This window comes from Polypterus senegalus, chromosome 1 (assembly GCF_016835505.1).
Source record: "Polypterus senegalus isolate Bchr_013 chromosome 1, ASM1683550v1, whole genome shotgun sequence".
Lineage (NCBI taxonomy): Eukaryota > Metazoa > Chordata > Cladistia > Polypteriformes > Polypteridae > Polypterus > Polypterus senegalus.
In genome coordinates, this window is record NC_053154.1 from 133875290 (window position 1) to 133902890 (window position 27601).

Sequence of the window (27601 nt, forward strand, 5' to 3'; positions counted from 1 at the left end):
CTGTATTGTATGTTATGAAAAGCACTCACAACATAAGATTGTTCCACAAATCTTACATGTGAGGTCTTGAAGAAGTTTGTATGAACTGTCACAAAACAACCATCAAACATTGAGAAGGTTTGGGGCAGCCACCCGTATAATTGTTTCCGGCTGCAAAACTGATTCATTAACAAAGACATGTTCATTCAACTGAATCCAACACAGAACTGATTTTCTGGAGACAAGATGACAGCTTTAAAGGCCAGTAAAGGAAGTGATGTCATCAATACCGGAACCGGACGTGACATCATTGGCTGCCCCAGAGCCGGGCGGGATTTCACTAGAATGGTCTGCAAAAGATCGAGAGGGAAAATTAATGCACTTCGCCACCCCCTGGTCTGGCATGGAATTACACGTATTCAAGCCCTTTAGTCGTCTCTTAAACACACGTGTGCGACAGAACATACAGCTCCAAAGTCAAAAACACTGATCCAATGAATAGATAACAGAACTAGCAAAGCTAAGAAAACAAGAATGGGGACTTCTGACTAAGCCTTGCCTGGTGCTGTTAATCCAGGGTCACACTGCTTACTGTACAACAACAACAACAACATTCATTTATATAGGACATTTTCACACAAATGATGAAGCTCAAAGTGCTTTGCATAAAGAAGAAAGAGAAAAAAGACAAAATAAATAAGAAAATAGATTTGGAAACACTAATTAACATAGAGTAAAAGTAAGGTCCAATGGCCAGGGAGGACAGAAAAAACAAAAAAACTCCAGAGGACAGGAGAAAAAAATAAATCTGCAGGGTTTCAATGCCACGAGATGGCACGAGCTCCCTCCAGGTATTCTACCTAACATAAATGACCTCAATCACTCCTGATTGTATTCAGGGTTCACGTGGAAGAACTTGATGATGATAGTCATCTGGACTTCTTGCCTTTAATCCATCAATGTAGTAACATCACGGTGCTTTGATCAAGTGGTGGTGGCACAGATCACCACCACAGAAAAAGAACAGAAGAGAAAGAAGGAGTTAGTATGGATTATGGAGCCACCAGGAATGATATTGATAATTAAATGCATATACAGAATATCAGGATTAAATTAAAATGAAGCTATGAGAAAACCATGTTAAAATGATGAGTTTTTAGCAGTGTTTTAAAGTGCTCTACTGTATTTGCCTGGTGAATTCCTATTGGCAGGCTATTCCAGATTTTAGGTGCATAACAGCAAAAGGCCGCATCACCACTTCTTTTAAGTTTAGCTCTTGGAATTCTAAGCAGACACTCATTTGAAGATCTAAGGTTATGATTTGGAATATAAGAAGTCAGACACTCCGATATACAAGATGGAGCGAGATTATTTAAGGCTTTGTAAACCATAAGCAGTATTTTAAAGTCAATTCTGAATGACACAGATAACCAGTGTAGTGACATCAAAACTGGAGAGATGTTCTCGGATTTTCTTTTCCTAGTTAGGACTCTAGCAGCTGCATTTTGCACTAGTTGCAGTCGATTGATGTCTTTTTTGGGTAGTCCTGAGAGGAAAGCATTTAAGTAATCTAGCCGACTGAAAATAAAAGCACAGGGATACTTTTTTGTGCACAATCCTAGATTTTTTAGCATTTACTTTCCCCCACACATGACGGTGTACACCCAGAGCCTGTCAAGATAGCACCAGGTATAGGGCAAGAGTGACTGCTGAACAGTGTGTGAGTCTATCATAGGACAGGGCTACTCATGCAGGGTGACGTTACACTTGCCAGTAAGCTTATCATGTGATGCATGTTCTTGGGAAGTGAGGGAAAATCACAGGCCTAGGTTTGAACACCATATCTAGTCATTGTCTGTGTGGAGCCTGCGCATTCTCCCTGTCATTTCTTTCTGGCTATTCTGGTTTTCCTCACTTATCCCAGAGATGTGCAGATTAGTTTAATTAAACATCCCTATACAGGGCTGTTTCTTGCCTTATACATAAGGCTGCTGGGATGGGGTCCTTAACTGGAGGAATGGCCCTTGTACAGAATATTTCTACCAAAAATGGTAAGTTTTTCCAATTGTAATGAAAATGATCCCAAGAGACTTTACATATGTGGCAAAAATTAACCTGTCACAAAAACTCCATTCTTTGCTGCATTACTGAACACTATGAGATGAGCGCCAAAAGGAGATCAAATATAATACAGTTAACAAAGCTGACAGTAAAGAATTTACACACCATCTACTTGAAAAGCTAAAGAGGAAAAAGACAAAATATAGCGACTTTCCCAAATGTATCTATGTACTACTTTTGTGCTGAAATGTATCCATTGTTAGAGATACTAATGGATTCATTTTAGATGTATTAAGCAGGGCATTGTTTTTTAATACTGCTCCTCCTCTGAGTCGAGACCATCGCTACTCGATTTCCTAGGGGTTCAGCATTATGATATTAAGCATTCAAACCTTTGCTTGGCTTATGAGATCTCTTACAATATAGCAGCAGGGAAAGTGCTTGGAAATGTGAATTCAGATTGTATTATCCTTTCAAGTCCTGCCTTATTAAACGTAAATTGTAAATAATTATGTTGATAGCAGGCATATGGAGAGTGCTTGTGATCTGTTTTACTTTTGCATAACAAACTGCTTTGCTTTGTTTGGCCATCATTTGTTAGCAAATGTCCATTTGTCAAAACTACATCCTTCTTTTACGTTGGCACTGTTCATGCAGGAAGCTACATTTCACTTGCTTAGAAGAGGTGGTAAATACCATCTGCCTGGCACATATTTATAATTGACAAGCATAATGTATGTTAAACAACCATATATTTGTTACAGTAATGGTCCCCTAAGACTCATCTACAAATATTGATTTTCTGTTGCCTGTTGGCTGAAGCCCATAAGCGCAAAGATGGATGAAGAATAGGCTGCACAAGCATTTTAAAATGCAAATATCAGTGCTACCTGCTGCAAAAATTTCTGTAAACTCTGCAACCCAAATTAATTGGTTCTGCTCAGGCATGGTTGCCAGAAATGATCATCAATATGCTCTGCTGTTTCCTCCCTGAGTTAGTTCTTTTATTGTTTACACGAACTGTAATAATTTCACAAGGCAAACCAATAAGTACTCATGTAATATTACTGTTAATTAATAAAATGTACAAACAGGTTTGGCATCACAACTTAAACTCATTCCATAGTCTAATTAGAATTCTCTCTCTTTTAGAGTCAGTAAAGGGAGAGATTTTAAAGAAATTAAAACTAAAGCATGGCAATAAGCATAGTGCTAAATTATCATTTTATCACATATCGTTTTTATACATAACTAGCAAAATACACAGACTTTTCTTTTTCATAACTTCTTTAACACACACTACTCCGCTGTGAAGTGTGTTAAAGAAGTTATGAAAAAGAAATGGAAACATTTTAAAAATAACATAACACGATTGTCAATGTAATTATTTTGTCACTGTTATGAGTGTTGCTGTCATATATATATATATACACACACACGGACACACACACATATAAACATATATACATATACATATATACATATAAACATATCTACTGTGACAGATAGGGGGCGCTCTCGCTCCCTTGAACCCCTGTCCACGACTCCAGACACCAGGTAAAAGTCCAAGATTCGACTTTATTAAATCGCCACAGTGCACAAAGCACACTCTCCACCACTATACTCATATAATAAACAATACAAACAATAAACCAATACTGCAGCTCCCAGACGCGTTGCCATCCTTCCACCCAGCTCAGCTCGCCGTCTGGGAGCTCCCACAGTCCTTTTATATATCCTGACCCGGGTCAGGTAAAAAGTCCTTTTCTTCACCCTAGAAGCACGTCATTCCCCTTGTCCATGTCTGCTTCCGGGGCGTAGGGAAAATACCCGTTATTCCTCCCTGCAGCGTCTCCTAGTGGCCCCCATGGCATACAGCAGGGCTGCGTATAAAAACTACAATGTCCATGATGCCCTGCTGGTCTTCTAGGGACCTCTATACTGCAAGGAGGGCTCCACCTGGCGGCTTGGGGGATTGGCCAGGATAAACGGCCAGCCATCCATCACAGTATTCCCCTCCCAGCGACGAATTATAATTCGAAGTGGCCTGCCCCGAGAGGGAAGTCTTCCTCCAAGGGGACGTTCCAGGCGAGCCTTGACTGATCTGTATATCTTGTTCCCTGGAGAAAAACCAAGGGGAACATTAGTCCAATTTGATAGCTTGTCCCCCTCCCTCCAATGACAATTTCACCAAATGTGGCCCAATCTTCGGCATCCATAGCACTGCCTCTGTCCTCCTGGTATTCTCCCCCTGCGGGACTGGAAACAATTAGGAAATGTTAGGTCCGCCCCTTTTCTTGCTGGGAAAAAAACCCCTGGCACCTCTAACGGTGCTCTCTCTCCTTTTCCTTTCTTGTCAGGAGACCCGCGTTTTATTTTCGGGATCTCCTGTTTACTTTGCGGGTTTTCCACAGTCTGAGCCTCTTTATTTAATAAAAAGAGACCCTTTACTTTCTGCACCCCTTTAGATTTACAAAAGACCGGTGGCGGCCCCCATGGTATCCAGCAGGGCTGCATATAAAAACTATAAAAACTGATGCCCTGCTGGTCTTCTGGGGACCTCCATACTGCAAGGAAGGCTCCACCTGGCGGCTTGGGGGTATTGGCCGGGATAAACGGCCGGCCATCCATCACACTACATATACACATATATACACATACACATATCTATATATATATACATATACACATCTACATATATATACACATATCAACATATATATACACATACATACACACATACATACACACACATATATATATACACACAGACACATATATACATATATATACATATATACACATATATATATTACATACATACATACAGTATATATATATCTACATATATATATATACTGTATATAGCAAAATCCCCACGCTTTGCAGCAACGAAGAACTGCTTTTAAATTTTTATTAAGAAGAAAAGAAAACCTTTTTAAACTGAGGGAAAATATACCAATAACTATCTGTTAAGGATCTCTTTGTATACCACGTTGTCAGTTCAGCAGTCCGGTTGTAATATGACCAAGTTGTACAATGAGCTTACTCTTGAGAATGCAACGTATAGTTTTGGCCAGGAGAAAAGCAATGCTGCCTCAAATCAATGGCAACCTTTTGTAGGGTCTGTCCCTGAGACTTATTAATTATCATGGCGAAGCAGAGCCTTACTGGAAATTTGAGGCATTTGAATTGAAATGGGAGATCAGAGGGTATAACGGTGATGCGAGGAATACATTCAGAGTGTGGCGCTCTGCTGTTTTTTTGTGTAGCTGTCTTCACACAGCTTCTCCGCTACTTTATAAACGAACGCCATATAAGGCTGTCGTTTCTACTTGCTTCGCTGTTCTGTACTGTTTTATTTTTCGTTTATTACGATTCTTATAGTTATTGTGTAGCTATTTGAGACTTACTTTACTGTTCAGGTACCTATTTCCTTTATTTAATCCGCGGCTTGTACGCTATTTTTTCTTCGTTTATTACGATTATAGATATTTATTGATTCCCTTCTTTAGCTGACTGTCTGCTCATATAAGGCGCTCCGCTGGTTTTTTGTGAAGCAGCCTTTATACAACTTCTCTGCTGTTTTCTAAACGAATAACATATAAAGCCATCCTTTTTCCTTGCTTTGCCCAAGGAAGCTGCCTTTTTATTTAATCCACGGGTTCTCCGCTGTTTTATTGTTCGATTATTATAATTCTCTTTATATATCACTTATTACTTCTCATCGCGAAACAGAGCCTTACTGGAAATTGGAGGCATTTGAATTGAAATGGGAGATCAGAGGGTATAACGGTGATGCGAGGAATACATTGAGTGTGGAGAAACTCTAGAGACAGCGTGTGTATTAACTTGTGGATTTTTCTGTGAGTATTTGGTGGCAGCGTGACAAAGCTGCTTCCGCAAGACCGTGTTAGCTGTGGAGCTCAGCTCGGAGCATATTCTTTTCCTACCTTGTCAATTGTGTAATGCATTTTTTGTACAGGTTTGATGCATGGAAGTGATCACTCGTACTGCGTTCAGTCAGTTCACGTGAGCTGCTCTCTTGTGTGATGTTGCGATGTCCACAGCTGTATTTAATGTTAGCTAAGACCCAGCACTTAAAAGTTTCTCGCTACAGCAATTGTAACTCCATTACAAAGTGATCCAAAGTCTCGTTTATACCTTGTGTCTTCTCATTAAACTTGTAATAATAATAATAATAATACATTTTATTTGAAGCGCCTTTCAAAAAACTCAAGGTCACTGTACAATCAGATAAAATTTAAACATTCAATAACTTAAAAATTTAAAATCCAAATAAAACAACACCAGTAACAATTACAGTGACAAAGCAATTTTGAACAGATGAGTTTTAAGAATAACCTGAAATTGGTGAAGGGTAGTCATGTTCCTAAGGTAAGCAGGTAATGAGTTCCTTAAGGAGGGTGCCGATCTGCTAAATGCTCGGTATCCCATCGTGACAAGACGTGCTGGTGGATTATTTAAGTTGATGGAAGAAGAGGATCTGAGCATGCGAGAGGGTTTAGTGACTTGTAGGAGCTGTGAGAGATACTGTATGTAGGGGCAAGATTATGAATAGCCTTAAATGTAAGGACTAAAATTTTATAGTTGACCCTAAATTTTATTGGCAGCCAATGAAGCTGCTGAATAACAGGTGTAATGTGATCAAAATAGGGTGTTTTAGTAATTATATGAGCAGGCGAATTCTGAACAAGTTGAAGTTTATGTAGTAACTTTTGGGGCAGAACAAAGAGAAGTGAGTTGCAATAGTCCAGGCAGGAGGTGACCAAACTGTTGACTAAAATAGCAGTAGAGTGATTTGACAAAGATGGACGCAGGCGATTAATGTTACGCAGGTGGAAGTAAGCTGCTCGAGTAACAGAACTAACGTGGGACTGAAAAGACAACGTGCTATCCAGAATTACACCAAGGCTTTTTATCTGATCTGTACAGGTAACAGATGTGTTGTCTATTAATACTGAGATCTTTGATGCCTTCGCAATTGCAGATTTTGTGCCCATAAGAAGCACCTCAGTTTTATTAGAGTTCAACTGCAAGAAGTTAAAAGAAAACCAAGAGATATATAACTGGGTATCATCTGCGTAACAATGAAAGTTTATCTTCCATTTACAAAAAATGACACCCAAAGGAAGCAGATAAATGATAAACAGCAATGGGCCAAGGATAGAACCTTGAGGAACCCCAGATACTACGGGAGTTGGAGTAGAGGTACATGTGTCCAGCTGAATGAATTGAGTTCTGTCTGTAAGATATGACTTAAACCAATTTAACAGAATGTGAGAAATACCTAGCGCAGATAACCTTTTTAGTAAGGTGGAATGACAGACAGTGTCAAATGCAGGCACTGAGGTCAAGAAGAACAAGGATTGTGATTAGGCCTGAGTCTGCAGCCACTAAAAGTTCATTAGTGATCTTAATTAGTGCCGTCTCAGTACTGTGAAAACGTCGAAAGCCTGACTGGAATGGTTCGTATAAACTGTTAGCAGATTAATGATGATGTAGTTGGGAAGTCACAGTTTTTTCAAGAACCTTTGGAATAAAAGGAAGATTAGAAATTGGTCGAAATTTATTAAAGTCAGTAGGGTCAACCCCAGGTTTTTTCAGGAAGAGGTGAATCACTGCAGTTTTCATAGACTGGTGAACAATTCCGGTGGAAAGTGACGAGTGAATAATTGAAACAACAAGAGGAGCTAGCGAGGGAAGGCAGGCTTTAACCAGAACAGTGGGAATTGGATCGAGGTGACAGGTCGAAGGCTTAGAGCTATTGATGAGATCCATGATTTCTGAGGTGGAGGGAAGCTCAAACATAGAAAATGAATGAGTAGGAGGAGGAAAATCATCAATGTTGGAGTCAATAGCAGCAGAGCCTAAATTATAATGTATTGCCTGGATTTTATCATTAAAGAATGTCATTAAGGTATTACAGAATTCGTTAGAAAGGCAGTGCAAGGAAAGAGAGTCTGGAGGACTTGTTAGTGATCTGAGCAGGGAAAAAAGTGTTCTAGAGTTCCCCTTGTTGGAAGAAATTAGGGCAGTAAAATAGGCAGCTTTAGCATGCCGTATGCTGTCCCTATAGTGATGCATATGGCTGAAATACATCTCTTTATAAACATTAAGACCTGTATTCTTGTACAGCCGTTCTAACTGCTGACCTTTAGATTTTAAAATGTGCAAAGTTGGTGTAAACCATGGGGCAGTATGTGTAAATGAAACTGATCGGGTTTTGAGTGGGGCTACCGAATGTCAAGAAGTCTTTCGTTATAAAAGTTAACTAAATCTGACGGAGAAATAGTTTGTAATGATTCCACAAATGTATCAATACCTAATTGAAAATTGTCCATGTTGACATTTTTAAGATTCCTAAAAGTTATTACACGTTGAGGTTTGATGGTGTAGACAGTAAGAGTCATATTAAATGTAAGAAGAAAATGATCTGAAGAGGGAAATTCTTCCGCAGTACAATCATTCGGAGTGAGTCCAGTACAGAAAATCATATCTAAAATATGTCCTTTGAAATGTGTCGGGGTTTCCATAAACTGCTGAAAATCAAAGTTATCAAGGCAAGAAATAAAATCTCTGGTCGCCAAGGATTTACTGTTATCCAAATGAATGTTAAAATCACCCATTATTATTATGTTTGAAGATAACGAGGACAATTATGCTGAAAAAACAGAAAAGTCATTCAGAAACTCTTTGTTGAATTTAAGGGAACGGTAAATAGTTGCAACAATGGGGGGAATAGAGCCAGGTAGTTGACAGACAAGAGACTCAAATGAACCATAGGAAGAAACTGTCAGCGGCGTAACTCGCATTGTCTCGTGGTAGAGTATCGCGAGACCTCCTCCACGACCAGAGTTGCGAGGTTGTGCCATGTAAACAAACCCAGGAGGTGTTGCTTCGTTGAGCAAAGTAAAGTCCTGGGGTTGCTGCCACGTCTCATTTAGAGAAAGAATGTCGATGTTACGATCCGTAAGAAGATCCTGAATGAGATGAGTCTTTCCTGTAAGGGAACGGATGTTAAGATGAGCAAAGTTGATGGTATCCTCGCTGAGATGAGCAGGAGCGCTAGCCACCGTAGCTAGGCTGGCTAACACACTCGGATCCGAGGCTCTGCCAGATGGCCTCAGCGGTGGACGAGAAGTGGACCAGTAAGAGGTTATTGGAGCTCAAATATCCTGTTGAAAATATTTGTGGATATATCTCCGTCATGGCTGAAAAAAGATGTCCGGGAAGGTTAACAGGACGTCCATAGGAGATCCAGTCAACCTTGGTCGGAGTCAAAGAAGATCCGCCACCGAATATTGATACAAGATCAAAACCAGCTGAATCATCGTCGACAGGAGGCAAAGGGCCAGCACAAGACAGGTAAGAGCCCTGCATATCCAGTTTCCTTGCACTGATCCTGCCATCATTAGAAGTTGTTAACCGCACCCAGCAATCCGATAAGATTTCAAATCGAGTTCAATTTGATCAAAAAGTTTAAAGCTTACCTGAAGAGTTCACAGAAAGTCCACAAAAGTTGTTATGAATTGTTCAAAAAATGCATAAAAGAAGTTAATTAAAAAGTATTTAAGAATTTAACCTCTAAAAAAAGTGGGGGGGGAGGCAGCGGCGAGCAGTCACGCCAGCGTTCACCACCCAACTCCGCCTTCCAACTATGTATGTACAACTAGGTAAACTGAGAATAAAGTGAATAAAGTATTCGGCGTTTTTCTTCAGCGCTCTTTGAGAGCTCTTCCTTCTTTTCTACGTACTGCGTTCACAGTCAGTTAACGTGATTACGTGGGAGGCGTGATGATGTGACACGCAGCTCCGCCCCCCACAGCCAGCTCTCTCTTTATATATCTATATCTATATATATAAATATATATATATATATTATACAGTATATATATAGTCAGTCAGTCAGTGAGGGCTTTGCCTTTTATTAGTATAGATGACCATGAACAGCTGGACGGTGATGTTCAGCAATGTTAAATGTAATGGCTTTGGAGACAAGTGGTAGGAGGATAAAGAGTGAGCAAGTTGATATCTTTTCTAGTATACCATATCAGGTGATGCTTTTTTCTAGACAACATATGTTCAGTACACAATAAATGAAAATAGAAGTTTCAGGTTTGAATAAGGAAGTCAGAAATGATCTGTGGGCTCTCCGTTTCTCCACCTTACTTACCTTTCACATCACACACCACAAATTGGCAACTAGTATGGCTTCAAAGGTAAATGACTATGGCGGGTACCTTATACTGTATTATTTATGTTGAAAATGGTAAAACAATAAATATTTATCACAATCAGTAGCAGCTTAGCCATCTGGTCAAGCTGTTTTGTGTGATACACTAGGACTGTAACTTTTAGGTTACTGTACTGAGTAACTTAAAAATAGCAATAAAACTTAAATGTGATTGGTTCTCAGATAAACTGAAATGCTGAAAAAATATATAAACATGCAAACAAAAATAACAATTTATGAATGAGTTCCAGTTGCAAACATTAGAGAAATGTTTTTTCTGCTCTGTCTGTTGGCTCTGAGGCCTTCAATGGACAAATGGATGAAAACTGAGTTAGCATCATTTTGTCTATTTGTTTTTTTTTTCAATCGATCATTTTCTTGATTGCACGGAACAAAAGTGATTAGTGTGTCTGCTTCACAATCGAGCATTGTAGAACTAAAATGCACACCTGACCGCTGTCCATATGAAGTGTGTGCATCCTATCAGTATCCTCGTGTATTTTGTTAGGGATTTTCTCTTTATTAGATGATCAGTTTAAACTCTGGATATTTGAAGGATCCATTGTTTATAACAAGGGTCCATGGGAGCACTGGACAGTTGGATAATTCTTGGATATCCCACGCCACTCAGATCACTCAGTATATAATTGTTAGTTAAGGACATGTCTTTTGTTATAGCAGTCTGTCCTAGACAAAAGTCTTGCTGAATTCCAAAGTATGACCTTTGTACTGAAGAGTCAGCACTTTACCTTAAACAACAACAACATTTATTTATATAGCACATTTTCATACAAATAATGTAGCTCAAAGTGCTTTACACGATGAAGAAAAGAGAAATAAAAGACAACAAGTAAGAATTAGAATAAAACAACACTAATTAACATAGAATAAGAGTCCGATGGCCAGGGAGGACTGAAAAAACAAAAAAAAACTCCATATGGCTGGAGAGAAAAATAAAGTGTGCAGGGGTTCCAGGCCACAGGACCACCCAGCTCACTCTGGGCATTCTACCTAACATAACTGAAACAGTCCTCTTTGTATTTAGGGTTCTCATGGAAGGACTTGATGATGACGGTCACGTGAACTTCTGGCCTTTAATCCATCAATGTAGGGACATCACGGTGCTTTGATTAGGTGGTGGTGGCGCAGGTCACCACCACAAAAAAAACGGAAAAAGAACAGAAGCGAGAGTAGCGGTTAGTATGGATTTTAGAGCCACCATGAATAGCAATGATAATTAATTGAACATGCAGAGCATCAGGATTAAATTACAATGAAGTTATGAGAAAGCCATTTTAAAGTAATGTGTATTTAGCAGTTTTTTAAAGTGCTCCATCGTATCAGCCCGGTGAATTCCTATTGACAGGCTATTCCAGATTTTAGGTGCATAACAGCAGAAGGCCGCATCACCACTTCTTTTAAGTTTAGCTCTTGGAATTCTAAGCAGACACTCATTTGAAGATCTAAGGTTACGATTTGGAGTATAAGATGTCAGACACTCCGATATACAAGATGGAGCGAGATTATTTAAGGCTTTGTTAAAGCAAAACGTCACTAATGTAAAACATTTCTTCTTCAGTTTTCCCCCCAACACTCAAATTTTCTTTTCACTTCTTATAAAGACATGTTTACTGACCTGCAAAAGAGAAAATGAAAATATTTTATTGATTGAGAACCAGAAGCAAAACACTAATCAAGTACGAAAGTCATGAAGCCAGAAATGTTGTTCATAAACCCAAAGAAAGTAACCACTAACAAATCACAAAACCACACAGTAATGATCCAAATATCAGATGCCAAAGGGATGCACACACCAAGGGTATAACCTAAATGAAGATGAAAAAAAAAAACATTTTCATAAACTGAAATAAGATAACTAACCAAACAGAAAACTGAAAAACTAAAACTACACAAAATAATTAACATAGCTAAAATACTCACAGAAATAACATAATTTACAAAAATATTTTACTTTTCATCACGATCAGATAACCTAGGCTGCACTGGCCCAGAAATTAATCAAAATATATTAATAAATATTTCTTAATTGTTTTTCAAATAAATATTCCTACTGCTAGACTTGATGATTGAGTACTGCAGCACTCACACCATCAATAAAGTGAAAAGCGGCTAGTAAAGGAAAGTAGGCATTGACACAAACTCAATACAGGTTTGTAAAGCGTAGAAAGGAGAAGGGAAGTTACTCTGTGATAACAGTGACAGTTCCTCAGAAATTGACAGTGACAGCATGACAGATTCTAGTTTTTGTGTTACTGACGCAAACCAAGGAGATGATTTTGCCCAGATGGTATATTATAATGCATCCTTTGTATGTGTATATATCCTAAGGATGCTGGATCATTTTCAAAACTGCTGTTTACTAGATCTCCAGGGCTCAAGACAGAAGTATCAGATATAGATAATCTCTTACAGAATTTGATTCTTTTCATAACTAACAGCACGTTGGCTGTTATTTTGACTGAGTCCATCATACAGTAGGTCATAGCAACTTAAAACAGCAGCACACACTTCACCAAATTCCAGGATGCACATGAGGTCTGATGTCCAATTATGATAAGCTGCTGCATTTCTTTGTACTTCTTGTGTAGCAAAGTGTAATTCAGATGTCTGAAGTTGAAATGCGCTGGTCAACAAAATCTGTACCTTATGGACAGAAAATCATGAGTTAATACATTTTCAGTTTATTTCTCAGGTGTCTGCATTTTGTTGACAACACTTCACCTGTCACTTCACACAGGAGAAATCCTTTCTGAAAATAAAACAACACTGATAAAAAGATTCACTAGGTCTACATACGTGGGCAGCATATTGTTGTTGCTTAACCACTTTTACCTTAAGAAGGTCATTTGACAATGAATCAATATACGCATTGTAAAATGTTTAAGTTGCCAGTGTCTCTAAAAGTTTATTGGTAGCTTGATTAATGTAAAAGAGAGTCTGCAAACCAAAAACTTTATTAATTTTTATGTATTTATTATGTTTTTAGTTTAACATTCACAGCTGAAAATAGCCGATATTCTGAAAATAATGCAGTGGTACAATAATGTATTAAAAGATTTTTCATTCTCATTTTAATTTCCATCCTTTAAAATACATAGCTGAAAGATCATACTCTCTTTGTTCTTAAGCACTGACATATTGTATGTATATAGTATTGCAGTGATTGGCTGGCACACTGTCCAGGGATTCTGGGTAAGGGTTTAAAAAATAGATAGATGGATGGATGATGTTTGTTCATAATCTAAGATGCTGTTTCTGTCATTTTGTGGCAGTCCATATACCTATTATTAGCTGTTGTTCTCTGCTTATAAAGCACTTGCTGTTCCTGCGTTGTGGCCATTCAGGTCTCAGCTACTGAGCCCTGACACAGCATGTTTCCTTCAATACAGCTACTGTAGATGGGGCCTGAGCAATAATTTAAGACCAAGGCCCCCTAACCCCTAACACCCCCGATTCTTTTAATATATGATATCTGTCAGAACACAGTAGAATTTATTTTCTTATTTTTGTTAACTTTTCAGGTCTGCATGGGGCAAAATTCTGCCGATAACTTTTATGTGACTGAGATTAAATCAGAGATCCACATGGCTGGTAGAATCCAGTATGGGAGGTTTTCTAAATACAATATTGAACATGTCAGTTGTAAGCACACTGCCTTGAAGAATGATATGTTATATGCTGTAAATATTAGAAGTAAAAATCCACAAACCTTATAATTCAGAAATTGGTTTATGAACCTGTTCTAGTTAAAGAAAAAGAAAGAATGAAAAAAGCCAGTCAAAGCACAAATGACCAAAACATTGAAAATATTTTAAAATGATAAAATTGTATAAGAATTTTTATATTTAGTGTATGGTTTAGATTTTGCTTTTTTTTAACAGGCAAAGGTAAACCAAGTACAGTAATCCCTACTCGATCGCGGGGGTTGCATTCCAGAACCCCCCGCGATAGATGAAAATCCGCGAAGTAGAAACCATATGTTTGTATGGTTATTTTTATATATTTTAAGCCCTTATAAACTCTCCCACACTGTTAGCATTATTAGAGCCCTCTAGACATGAAATAACACCCTTTAGTCAAAAGTTTAAACTGTGCTCCATGACAAGACAGAGATGACAGTTCTTTCTCACAATTAAAAGAATGCAAGCATATCTTATCTTCAAAGGAGCGCCATCAGGAGCAGAGAATGTCAGAGAGAGAGAGAAAAGCAAACAATCAAAAAATCAATATGTTCTTTTGGGCTTTTAAGTTTGCCAAAGCACCGCAATAAAGGGGTATTTTTTAGAGGAGCGTCAGTATCTTCTAGGCAAACAGCCTCTGTGCAAACAGCCCCTCTGCTCACACCCCCTTTGTCAGGCAGAGAGAGTGAGAGAGACAGAAAAAAGCAAACAATCAAGCACCGCGCGGGAAGCATATCGTATATCATTGAGGAGTTTTATTTAATATGTAATACATGCTCTGATTGGGTAGCTTCTAAGCCATCCGCCAATAGCGTCCCTTGTATGAAATCAACTGGGCAAACAAACTGAGGAAGCATGTACCATAAATTAAAAGACACATTGTCCACAGAAATCCGCAAACCAGTGAAAAATCCGTGATATATATTTAGATGTGCTTACATTTAAAATCTGCGATAGAGTGAATCCGCGAAAGTTGAAGCACGATATAGCGAGGGATCACTGTAGTCAACTTCTAATAACATCAAACAAATATTATATTTAAACCCAGTAAGTGTACATTTCTTTCTGATTGCAGCACAAATCTAAACTCAATAATAAGTGTTTAATCTTTCCAGAATTGGTAAAACTAAAACTGAAACTACTATATATATATATATATATATATATATATACAGTATATTTATACAGTGCATCCAGAAAGTATTCACAGCGCATCACTAATTCCACATTTTGTTATGTTACAGCCTTATTCCAAAATGGATTAAATTCATTTTTTTCCTCAAAATTCTACACACAACACCCCATAATGACAATGTGAAAAAAGTTTACTTGAGGGTTTTGCAAATTTATTAAAAATAAAAAAACTGAGAAATCACATGTACATAAGTATTCACAGCCTTTGCTCAATACTTTGTCGATGCATCTTTGGCAGTAATTACAGCCTCAAGTCTTTTTGAATATGATGCCACAAGCTTGGCACACCTATCCTTGGCCACTTTTGCCCATTCCTCTTGGATGGGAAGCGTCGGTGCACAGCCATTTTAAGATCTCTCCAGAGATCTGTTTCATTTATATTAGGTAGAATGCCCAGAGGGGACTGGGCGGTCTCATGGTCTGGAATCCCTACAGATTTTATTTTTTCTCCAGCCGTCTGGAGTTTTTTTGTTTTTCTCTCCCCCCTGGCCATTGAACCTTACTCTTATTCGATGTTAATGTTGATTTATTTTGTTTTATAATTGTGTCTTTCATTTTTCTATTCTTTAATATGTAAAGCACTTTGAGCTACTGTTTGTATGAAAATGTGCTATATAAATAAATGTTGTTGTTGTTGTTGTTGTAGATGTTCAATCGGATTCAAGTCTGGGCTCTGGCTGGGCCACTCAAGGACATTTGTTGTCCTGAAGCCACTCCTTTGATATCTTGGCTGTGTGCTTAGGGTCATTGTCCTGCTGAAAGATGAACCATCGCCCCAGTCTGAGGTCAAGTGCGCTCTGGAGCAGGTTTTCATCCAGGATGTCTCTGTACATTGCTGCAGTCATCTTTCCCTTTATTATGACTAGTCTACCAGTTCCTGCCGCTGAAAAATATCCCCACAGCATGGCGATGCCACCACCAAGCTTCACTGTAGGGATGGTATTGGCCTGGTGATGACCTGTGCCTGGTTTCCTCCAAATGTGATGCCTGGCATTCACACCAAAGAGTTCAATCTATGTCTCATCAGACCAGAGAATTTTGTTTCTCACGGTCTGAGAGTCCTTTAGGTGCCTTTTGGCAAACTCCAGGTGGGCTGCCATGTGCCTTTTACTAAGGAGTGGCTTCCGTCTGGCTACTCTACAATACGAGCCTGATTAGTGGATTGCTGCAGAGATGGTTGTCCTTCTGGAAGGTTCTCCTCTCTCCACAGAGGACCTCTGGAGCTCTGACAGAGTGACCATCGGGTTCTTGGTCACCTCCCTGACTAAGGCTCTTCTCCCCCAATCGCTCAGTTTAGATGGCCGACCAGCTCTAGGAGGAGTCCTGGTGGTTTCAAACTTCTTCCACTTATGGATGATGGAGGCCACTGTGCTCATTGGGACCTTCAAAGCAGCAGTAATTTTTCTGTAACCTTCCCCAGATTTGTGCCGTGAGACAATCCTGTCTCGGAGGTCTACAGACAATTCCTTTGACTTCATGCTTGGTTTGTGCTCTGACATGAACTGTCAACTGTGGGACCTTATATAGACAGGTGTGTGCCTTTCCAAATCATGTCCAATCAACTGAATTTACCACAGGTGGACTCCAATTAAGCTGCAGAAACATCTCAAGGATGATCAAGGGAAACGGGATGTACCTGAGCTCAATTTGGAGCTTCATGGCAAAGGCTGTAAATACTTATGTACATGTGCTTTCTCAATTTTTTTTATTTTTAATAAATTTGCAAAAATCTCAAGTAAACTTTTTTCACATTATCATTATGTGGTGTTGTGTGTAGAATTCTGAGGAAAAAAATGAACTTAATCCATTTTGGAATAAGGCTGTAACATAAAATGTGGAAAGAGTGAGCGCTGTGAATACTTTCTGGATGCACTGTATACTAGCAAAATACCCGCGCTTCACAGCGGAGAAGTAGCGTGTTAAAGAAGTTATGAAAAAATAAAAAGGAAACATTTTAAAAATAACGTAACATGATTGTCAATGTAATTGTTTTGTGACTGTTATGAGTGTTGCTGTCATCAAGGATTTGATTATCATTATTTCTTTCAATCAGGTTCGTATTTGGAGGATGTGTTGTGTTCAAGTTACATTCCGTGTTTGTCAACCGTTGTAAAGACAACAGATTTCATTTATCGAAGTGTTCACTACCCAAATCGGTACTCGTGAATCTAAGATGTTTAACAGGCATTCCTGGTATTAAGTTTTGGATTTGCCTGCGAATATTTAGCGGTAGCGTGTCTATGAACTTAATCTTTCCCAGTCCTGCAAAGTCAGTTCATGTGAGCCGCTCGGAGTACATGCATCGAAGCTTCTCAGCTGTGCTTGTGCTATCTCGTGCGATCTTGACATGTCCACGGCTTTATTTAATGTTAGCTCAGACCTGGCACTTAAAAGATTCTCTCGCACTATTGCGGAGTTTGCGCCAAACACTATTCTATCCCTGACCATCTCATCTTCGTTTGCATAAGCACAGTCCTTTACCAGCAACTTTAACTCCGTTACAGCAATTGTAACTCTGTTACAAAGTGATCAAAAGTTTCGTTTATACCCTGCGTCTTCTCATTAAACTTGTATCTTGCGAATATTGTATTCGTCGCAGGCATGACAAACGCCAGCGGCAGCCTGTCTATGAACTTAATTTAAACTTTAGGTTTACACCATGCTTTGTTTCTGCAGTAGCTGTTTTTTGAACAGGTTTCATTCATCGAAGTTATCACTACCCAAATCGGTACTCGTGAATCGATGTTTAACAGGCATTCCCGGTATTAAGTTGTGGATTTCCCTGCGAATATTTAGCAGCAGCGTGTCTATGAACGTAATTTAAACTTAAGCTTTACACCTTGTTTTCCTATTGATATGTGTACAAAGGCTTGTTCGGCGTCAGAGGGTTTCCGCAGTAGCTGCACTTAGGAATATGCTAAGCAGAGTCCTTCACCCGCAAATATTTACCTTATATGGGCAGGCACTCAATTCCGCAATTCAACTCAACTCCGCCTCACACGGCGACCGAGCTGCAGGCTATGGCCTTATATATGGACGAAAGTAGGTTCCAGTTATGACCGTTACACGTAGAATTTCGAAATGAAACCTGCTTAACTTTTTAAGTAAGCTGTAAGGAATGAACCTGCCAAATTGCAGCCTTCTACCTACACGGGAAGTTGAAGAATTAGTGATGAGTCAGTGAGTGAGTCAGTCAGTCAGTCAGTGAGGGCTTTGCCTTTTATTAGTATATATATATATATATATATATATATATATATATATATATATATATATATATATATATATATATAGATATATATATATATATATAGTGGTAATCAGCCTGGCTACAGACAGAGACTCAGGACACCCAAGTCCAAAATCTCACACGGTTATTTTCTTTGATAGCACAATGAATAGTGCACAAATCACCAACAATGCTGTCCTTTTCTCTCCTTTCCTCATTCTTTTCTTTTGTCTCACCTCCACTCCTCTCCCACAAGCTCTGTCCTCTGCTTCATGACTCTGGCTCCTCAAATGGATAACAGCCCCTGTTATATTTTACCCAGGTAAGTTCCAGGTGTTCTTTGATGATTTCCCTGCAGCACTTCCTGGTGTGGTCGAAGTGCTGCGGTCCATGGTTCCAGAATGATCCAGGCGCCCCCTGGCCGTGGCCACAGGCCCCAACAGGGTTGAGCTTCTAAGCTCCAGTCCCGTGGCTCCAATGTAATCCAAAGGGGCTGACCTCTTGCATCCCAGGGAAGATATTTCCTCTCTCCCGGTCCTTGCATTCTCCAGGCGTCCCAGTACGGCAAGGTCCTTGGTCGTCTGCCACTATATATATATATATATATATATATATATATATATATATATATATATATATATAAATAATATAAATGTTTTGTGAAATAAAAACTAAACTAAAACTATAAATACATGATAAAGGAAAACTAAAACAAAACTGAATTTCTGAGTATGATCATGTGGTACTAGGCAGTTGTACTGTGTTAGTCATTGTGGATATAGTAAGAAGTTAAGCAAAAGACACCTTTTGTTGGCTAACTAGAAAGATTGCAATATGCAAGCTTATTACAATATGCAACATTGTATGAAAAAGGGGCCTGAGTTGCCTCGAAAGTTTGAATAAGACCAGAAATAATGCAGAAATAAAACTAATATAAAAAGACAAAACTATAAAAACTTTGGCACATGTCAACCTTAATATGTCCACTCCAGTGACATCATACACCATGCTATCCTAGTGCCTTCTGGGAAAAAAGGCAGAAAATAATACAAAATAGATTTGTAATATAACTAGAAAAAATGGTATCTTCTTCCAGCAGCCTTCAGAGGGAAAAAAATAAACAAATATGCAAAATGAATTCCTTGAGCAGAATAACCCTGAAATGGACAATTAAAATCATTAAAGGACTTTTGAATTCCCATAAAAATCAAATAACTTCCAGCTCATAACAACATGCAGGTTAGGTTACTTGACGACTCTAAACTGGGCTCATTGTGAGCGTCAGTGTAGGTACATCATTTATTTCTGAGTAGGGCCCTGTGGTGGACTGGCACTCTGTCTAGGACTGTTTCCTGCCTTCTGCTCTGGTTACTGGATTAAGCAGTTTAAAGATAACTGACTGACTGAGAATTATTTTCAAGTTTTCTTGTCTTTTACAACGCACGGAGAGAATAACAACTAGCCTCTATAAGGTAAAGTAAGGTAACAGTAATTTGTACTTCATGCTTCTATAGTTTTGAAATGTTTTTTCTGTCAGAAATACCTATTTGACAATTTAATATTTTAAATTCAAAAGTAATTTTGGGAGTTATTAGCTTTGGCTTACCAGTACATTGACTGCACTTATTGCCTTGATTTCTTCAAGGAACCTGCTGTTTTTTTGGATTTTTGGTGCTTCCTAACTGAACCTGTGTGATTGTGACTGTGAAAGTGTGTTAGCACTCTCTTCAGGGTGATTTCCTGCCTTTTGTCCAGTTCTGTCTGCATAGGCTCCAGCCTCACTGCAACTATGAAATGGATTAAGCAAGTTAAGCAAGAATGTTATTTCGATTTCGATTTAGGTTGAGGCCTCAGAATAGTATACAAGTGCAGCCTGGTCTACTGAAGCACCACTTACTTGTTTACAATAAGTAAACAAATAAATATGAAAGGCAAGGTCAATGTTGAAGAGATTGAGCAGTTTTTGTTTTTTCAAGAAAGCTGTTTAGACCACAAGTCTTAAGTAAATATTCTTTAGGCATAAAATAATTGATGGTTATTAAGAGATCAGCAGTGTACCTGCACTGCTTTCTCTTATAATTTATTTCAGCTAAAAGAACAAGATTTTTAAACACAAAATAGATAATAAAAGACATTTGTGAAAACAGATGCTTGATAACTTTATGATGATACCACCTTGTAAAGGGAGAAAGTTGCAGATTATTCAACATGAAAGAGCCACCTTGCTATGCTAGTAGTAAGTGACAATTAACACTGATCGGCAAAATATGGCAAATATTTTTTGCAGAAAATGTGCTGTTTTAGTTGGTGACCATGTTCGCCAAATATTTTCCTATAAAGTCACTTTGCAGCAGTCTTGGACAAACATTTTTCCCAGTGCCCCATAAAGCTTTGCAGGCCAGAATGACATCACAGAGCTGCAACAGCCATGCACTGAAATGGAATGCCTGTAAACTATAAGATCATTGCCAAGCTGCCTCAGGCAAGCATGAGGTCTGGATCTGATCAGTACTTCAGCCTTTCATCCTAGATGTGATTAAATAAAAAAAATAAAAATAAAAAAAGAAGCCTTTTTATTTTGGGTTGGGGGCTTTAGATGACTTTAATGAGAATGTTATGAGTTCTGCCACCAGATATATAACAGTGATCTCTGTGTTGACAGTGCAATTCTGCATGGCTAATTTGCACACATAATTACCCGTGTGCTGGAGCTGGTATTTGATTGTCATTTGTTGTATTTTGTTTATGGTTATCATCCCATCTGCATATTTTGTTGTTTGAGGCATGATGGTGGAGCTCAGAGTTCAGGTAACATAATTGTTGAAAATAATCAGTCCAGCACAGTTGGCAGATGCTTCCCTTGTCCTCTGGAATAATTAAAAGACCATTGCACCATTATAAACCACTCTAAACTATTTCAATCCCTTCTTCTCCATTGTATTTTGCAGAGTTTGATGAAGTTACTCAACATTTCTTGGTAAAGCAAACACTGCAGGTTTCGCTTGTTACTAATGGCAATATAAACAATTGGAATGTACGGGAGTACAATGTATGGAAATGCAGAAAGGCATTCAATTAGGGATGTGCATAAATTATATGTAAACTTATCAATCAATCAATTGCATTTGCTGAACTTTACATTATTAATACTAAATCAGAACAATCTCACAGCCAAAATATGGATTGGAATTACACTGCTACCAGGCTGTTAGTGGTTTCTGAACTTTTCAACTAAATGCTAATTGATCTCTTCAGTCAGCCACCCCTTTCTGTGAAGAAGTGGACAGAAAACAGAGTTGGTCACATTTTGAATTAATTTTCTTTTTTTTTTCATTTTGGCACTCTGTAATATAAAGTCTTTTTGCTAAATAGCAAAGTCTGTGGGCAATAAAAAGTACTTACAGTTTTTCACAGACATTGCAGCTAACAAATGTTAAGTAGGCACATGAATATCTTAATGCAGAAACAAATCACTGCTGTCCTCTTGGTACTGCTGTGCATGCCCCCGTCTTACCCATTGATAAATCAGCACACCTTTGTAAAAAGACCTTTTGTTCACTTTCCTCATTAATGTTATGAAGACTCATATCCTCACCAAACAGAAGGAACCACAGGTAAAACACTGTCTCATCTTGTAAATTGTGGTACTCTTCCTTAACATTTTCAGTTTCAGTTTTAAAATGTACATCTACTGTAAAATATAAAAATATTCAGCAGCTATTCTTGTTCTTGTTATTTAACAATTATTGTTTCTATGTACTGTATATGTATCACTATATAATTAAAAGCTTGCTTTAAAGTTGCTCCCATACAGTCTTGCTCTTAGAGGTGTTATAACATGTATTAGTGAAATTCTTGCATGTACAATCAAGAGTTATAACCTTTCCAGTGTGTCCTGGGTCTTGCCCTGAGGTCTCCTCATGGTTGGACATGCCTGAAACACCTCCCCAGAGGGCCCCAGGAGGCATCCTAATGAGATATCCAAACCACCTCAATTGGCTCCTTTCAAGGTGGAGGAACAGCAGCTCTACTTTTAGCTTGTTCCTAATCATCACCGCTCCTCACTTGACCTCTAAGGTTCATTCCAGTCACTCTGTAAAGGAAACTCATTTCTGCCGCTTGTATCCACAATCTAGTTCTTTTGGTCTGTACCCACAGATTGTGACCATAAGTGAGGATAGGAACCTAGATCGACCAGTAAATCTTCACTATGACTCACTGGTAGAGTGTCTGCAGCTCTGATCCACCTGTTGATCTCCTTTTTCTCTCACTTGTGAATAGATTCTGACATACTTCTCTGCTTGCGGCAGCACCTCATCCCCAGCCTGGAGAAGGCACTACATCCTTTTCTGGTGAAGAACTATGACCATGGAGTTGGAGGTGCTATTCTCATGCTGACGTCTTCACATTTACCTGCAAACTGCACCAGTGCATGTCTAAGTTCACAGTCCTATGATGTCAGTAGAACCACATCATCTGCAAAAAGCAAAGATGTGTTTTTAGTCCACTGAACTGGGCATCCTCCACTCCTTGCCTTTGCCTAATAATTCATTCCATAAAAATTATGAACAGAATTGATGACAATCACTCCCTGGTGATTGTACATGGACTGAACAGCCTGTAACAGCAGTACTGCTACCCCATACTTCCAAAGCTCTTCCCTACAGGGCACCCCAGGGGGCACAGTTGTATGAGGACTTTAAACCCCCTAAAATTGGAACACACCCTTCAGTCACATTTCTTAAAGATGGAGTCTCCCGCCCCAGGTTGCTAGTCAAGAGGCACTGTCCCCGACCTCCATGCAATGTTGAAGAGGCATGTTATCCGAGACAGCTGAACAGTGTCCATAGACTTTAAGAACTCAGAACAAAAATCATTTATCTCTGGAGCCTAGCCACAGAGTTTTTTTTAACAGCCTCAGCGACTTCAGCCCTAGTGATGGGTGAGAACTCACGACTAACTTGTGACTGGCCGACAGCTCAGACCCTGATTTCACCCAAACATCCACAACATATGGTCATAGATCTGATGACACAACTACAAAATCAATCCTTGACCTACAGCAGAGGGTGCTTTGGTGCCAAGTACACTAGTGAATATTCTTCATTATGAACAAACTGATACTAGCACAGAAGTTCAATGACAAAGCACCACTCAAGTTCGGATTGGGTAGGCTATTCCTCCCAATCAGACCCTTCCAGGTTTCACTGTTGTTGCCCATATGAATACTGAAGTCCCTCAGTGGAAAGTTAGAGTACCCAGTGGGAGCACCTTCCAGCACTCCCCCAAAAGGTCTCAAAAATATTTCTCTTTAGTAATAGACAAAAATGTTTAAACCTCTTTTTAGCAGATTCAGTATTTGATTTATCCTCCATATCAAACGCATTACATCCTGACTCTCATTTAAAAACTTACATTTCATTTAATTTTTGAATCACCCTAGGATGAAATTTTGTTATGAATAAGACAGTGGACTGAAAAAACCCCATGGCCACAAATAATTCTCTATTATCTGCGGATCTTCATATTTGCCTTGCATCATTATAAGGAAAGCATAATGCATTAAATGGCATTACAGCATGTCTAATCACACTCAAAAGCAATATATGGATGAGAATTCACTATACCCTGCAGAAAGTTATTAGGAGTCATTATTATGAAGGCTCGTGGTGATTCTTGGTAAATTTCATTTGATGGCAATACAGCAAATTCATGCAGAGTAATTTATATACTGTATAAGTTAAAATAATTATAATTAGAAAGTCTTTCTATTTTGCAGTGCAGAGAAAGTCTGTTAAATAAAGTAACCCATCACTCACATATAGATGCCAGCATATATTTTCTTGACTAGTTGCTTACTTAAAATAAGCAAGCCAAATAAGACAAATGGATTATAAATGATATAATAAGGAACATGGATTGTTGGTGTTGTTGTATACCATAGAAATTCAATTTTTGACATAAATTAAATACAAATAGGAATACACCTGAAAATTCTCAGCCATTTTATTTTACCAAAAGTAATTCAATTTCTATGCCAGATACATTACATTTTCTTTAATTAATATAACCAAAATTGTTAGAGGTAATTGTAAGAATTGTTACTGCTGTCTTCTTAATGAATGTGTGCAAAACCAAAAGGTTCCTGAGACTTTTTGCATTCATCGTCTGAAGTCTTAACTCGGTGTCCTGCACATCTGATGTCATTTTCTTTTTCAGTGCTTTCTGATGCCATTAACCCAATATACAGTGTGCCATCCTTACCATTCCATACTGGATCATCTGTGATTAGCCTAATCAGATTTTAGTTGTGATGGAATCAGCAATTTTCAAATACATGAAAATTAGATTGATGTATTAACTTAAAGGTTACATTGAAGTTGTAGCAATAACGGTAACAACTACTCTTTTGACTTTTGAATGGTTTGATATATATTGGTATAAAAGAATAATTAAGAATGCAATACATACCTCTTTACTTTGCAACTGAAAACACATTTGAGGTGCTTGGCATCTGTCCCATTCCCCCATGATAAGTTTATGATCGGGACTCGGCTGGTGGCCTGAAGAAGATAGTGATTAATGTGGTAAAAATGAAGACAAAAATAGTAAAATGTTCAAAAAACATCACTGATAACAGATACAGCATGTTTAGTAATTGTGTATAAGTCCATCACTAGCAACAATATGAAAATAACAAAATTAAGTAAAAATCTTAATCTGATAAGATACTTACAATGGTTAATTCTTTAAATACTAACAAATGTACTCATCCATTGAAATATTATAAACATTTTGTGCTGCATACTATGTGTCTTGCAGCTATTAAGGCCTTTACATTTATTTAGATCTGTTTTAACAGCAGATATTGTATGCCATGTCTACAAAGCATTGTGATATACAGAACTCTAAGAATTAATAATGCATATTCAATGAATGTTTTGCTTATGCCTATTCAACTTAAAAATATCAGCAAAATACATTAGTTGTCAGACTTGACATTAAACTAGAACCTTTAGTTTTATAAGTTACATATCAATGATCTGCTTCATTTTTCTTTTAGTCTGACACTGAATTCTGGGATAAGATGCAGGCAGAATGGGAAGAACTGGCACGTAGAAACTGGCTGACAGAAAACCAGAAGCCTCAGATTCCATCTTGCATCTCCTTGCATGAAAAAGTAAATATGTGTGACGTTTAAGATATAATGTATTGGTTTAAAAAAAAGTAAAGATAGAAAATTACTGGTGTTGACCTAGACACCTCTAGGAATGTGTGTTTCACTTTAAATGCTTTTTTGGGACACCTAGTTGTTTAATATATATCATTTTTAAATGACCCACAGATGAGGAACACCTGAAGCTGCATTCTAAAGACATACATATAAAATATTACAGATAATATGGCCTAGTATCTGAGGTCTTGGACTATAAACAACAACACTACTGGTTTAGTGCTAGCTCTGGAAAAATCAATAAAAAGCAAAATTAGCTATAAAAATTATTCTTTAATAAGTGTTCCAGTTGTGCTCTCCAATGTCCTTTCAAAACTAAATGGCTATCATTTTGGATGTTTACAAAATGTTATTCAGTTCAAATTGGTATGGCTCACATTGCATCATACGGATATAATAATATAGAATGGTTGCATGGGAAGTGTTGCCACACAACCTTTTTCCCATTGTTGGTAATTTATTATAGAACTATTTGGACATGCTCATTGGCTAACCAGATATATTTCGTACTCTTCTCCTTTTTCCACATAATCTTCATCAAATTAAATAAGCTTGAATCAGAAAACAAAAGCATGTATCCACTTCTTGTCTGAATCCTGCACATCTTCAATAACCTTGTTATTACTCTAAAACCTTTTCCCATGGAAAACATCTTTGAAGACTCCAAAGAGGTGGAAATCAGAGATAGTATCATCTGGGCTGTAGGGTGTTTGGACATGAAAAGTCCATCTGAGTTTTGAAATTCCTTCCTGTGTTTTTCTAACTTGTGTATAGTCATGCATTGTCATGTTGAAGCAACATATTTCTCCTTAAATTATTTTACAATTTTTATGAATTTGAATGTGCAGTTAATTGAGGTATACAGTAATGAATGCTATAGTCACTGTGATGTATCCCAAAAACGAATGACCATTGTTTTTTTTAATCATGGGATACCCTAGGCATACACCTTTCAGTAGAATTTTGTAGTTGACAGCTAGGCTTCATGGAACTCAACACACATAAACTTTTTTCCCAAGCCATTAATAATGTTGTTCGCCATTGCTTTGGATACAGAAAGCAACCCCAGTGTGACCACATTCCAGATCAAGGTGCATCAAGAACCTGCAGTTTGTAAAGCCAACAGCTAAAAGTGCCTTTATTAACAGCATTGCATCTACAAATTGCTTAGGAAATGTATTATTTTGTGGTGTTACAGCAGTATGCAAAACATTTGAAATTAATCATACAATAAGACACATCTTGGTAATGTTAAGAAAAGTATAGAAAGCGTTGCAAAATGTTTAAAACATTTAAACATCTTTCAAGGAGATAAAGTATTGCAAGGGATCAACACATTTTTTATCAGAACAATTTCTGCATTAAATCCTATAAATAGATAGAGCATAATCTAACTGCACTAGCCATAGCCACTCAGTTGTTAATAAGCCAGTAGATAGACATTCATATTATTCATATAAGAACAAATTAAAAGAGGACAAGTTGCATGGTAGTTAAACTTAGTCAGATTCTCAGCCTAATGTTTACTGCAGTGGGAGTAAGGGCTCAGAATGATCTTGTGTTAATCCTACACTTGTCCCTAATAACACAATAATCTGATTTTGACCACATTCATATTCTTTAAATAGTCATAATCCAGTGCTTGCAAAAATAAAATAATGCCACAAATCTGAAAGTAAAGCAAATCTGATTACAGATTGCTTTATAGACATGGTCTTTCTTCTATTGTTGTCATACCTACTCTCTAACCTCAATCAAATTACAGATTAAATATATTTGAAATTGCCTTCTCTTTCAGATGATGCCATTTCCTTTGAATTTTCTACTGAAACAAAAATCATAATTTTCAAATAAAAATAAGTCCAAGGCAGAAGCATCATAAATGGTGCACTAAGTGCTTTAAACTGAACACTGACTCTTAAATATGAGCTATGGAGGGTCTCTTC

The 27601-nt window shown here is 38.0% G+C and overlaps 1 protein-coding gene across 2 annotated transcripts in view; it reads left to right on the plus strand.

The window, feature by feature from the left end:
* Window positions 1–27601, plus strand: part of pex5la (peroxisomal biogenesis factor 5-like a) — a 332752-nt gene that overhangs the window by 277462 nt on the left and 27689 nt on the right. For both annotated transcript variants that reach the window (XM_039758562.1, XM_039758552.1), the window contains one exon: window positions 25485–25601. In XM_039758562.1, coding sequence (XP_039614496.1) covers window positions 25485–25601 — 117 coding nt within the window. The remainder of the gene's footprint in view (window positions 1–25484; window positions 25602–27601) is intronic.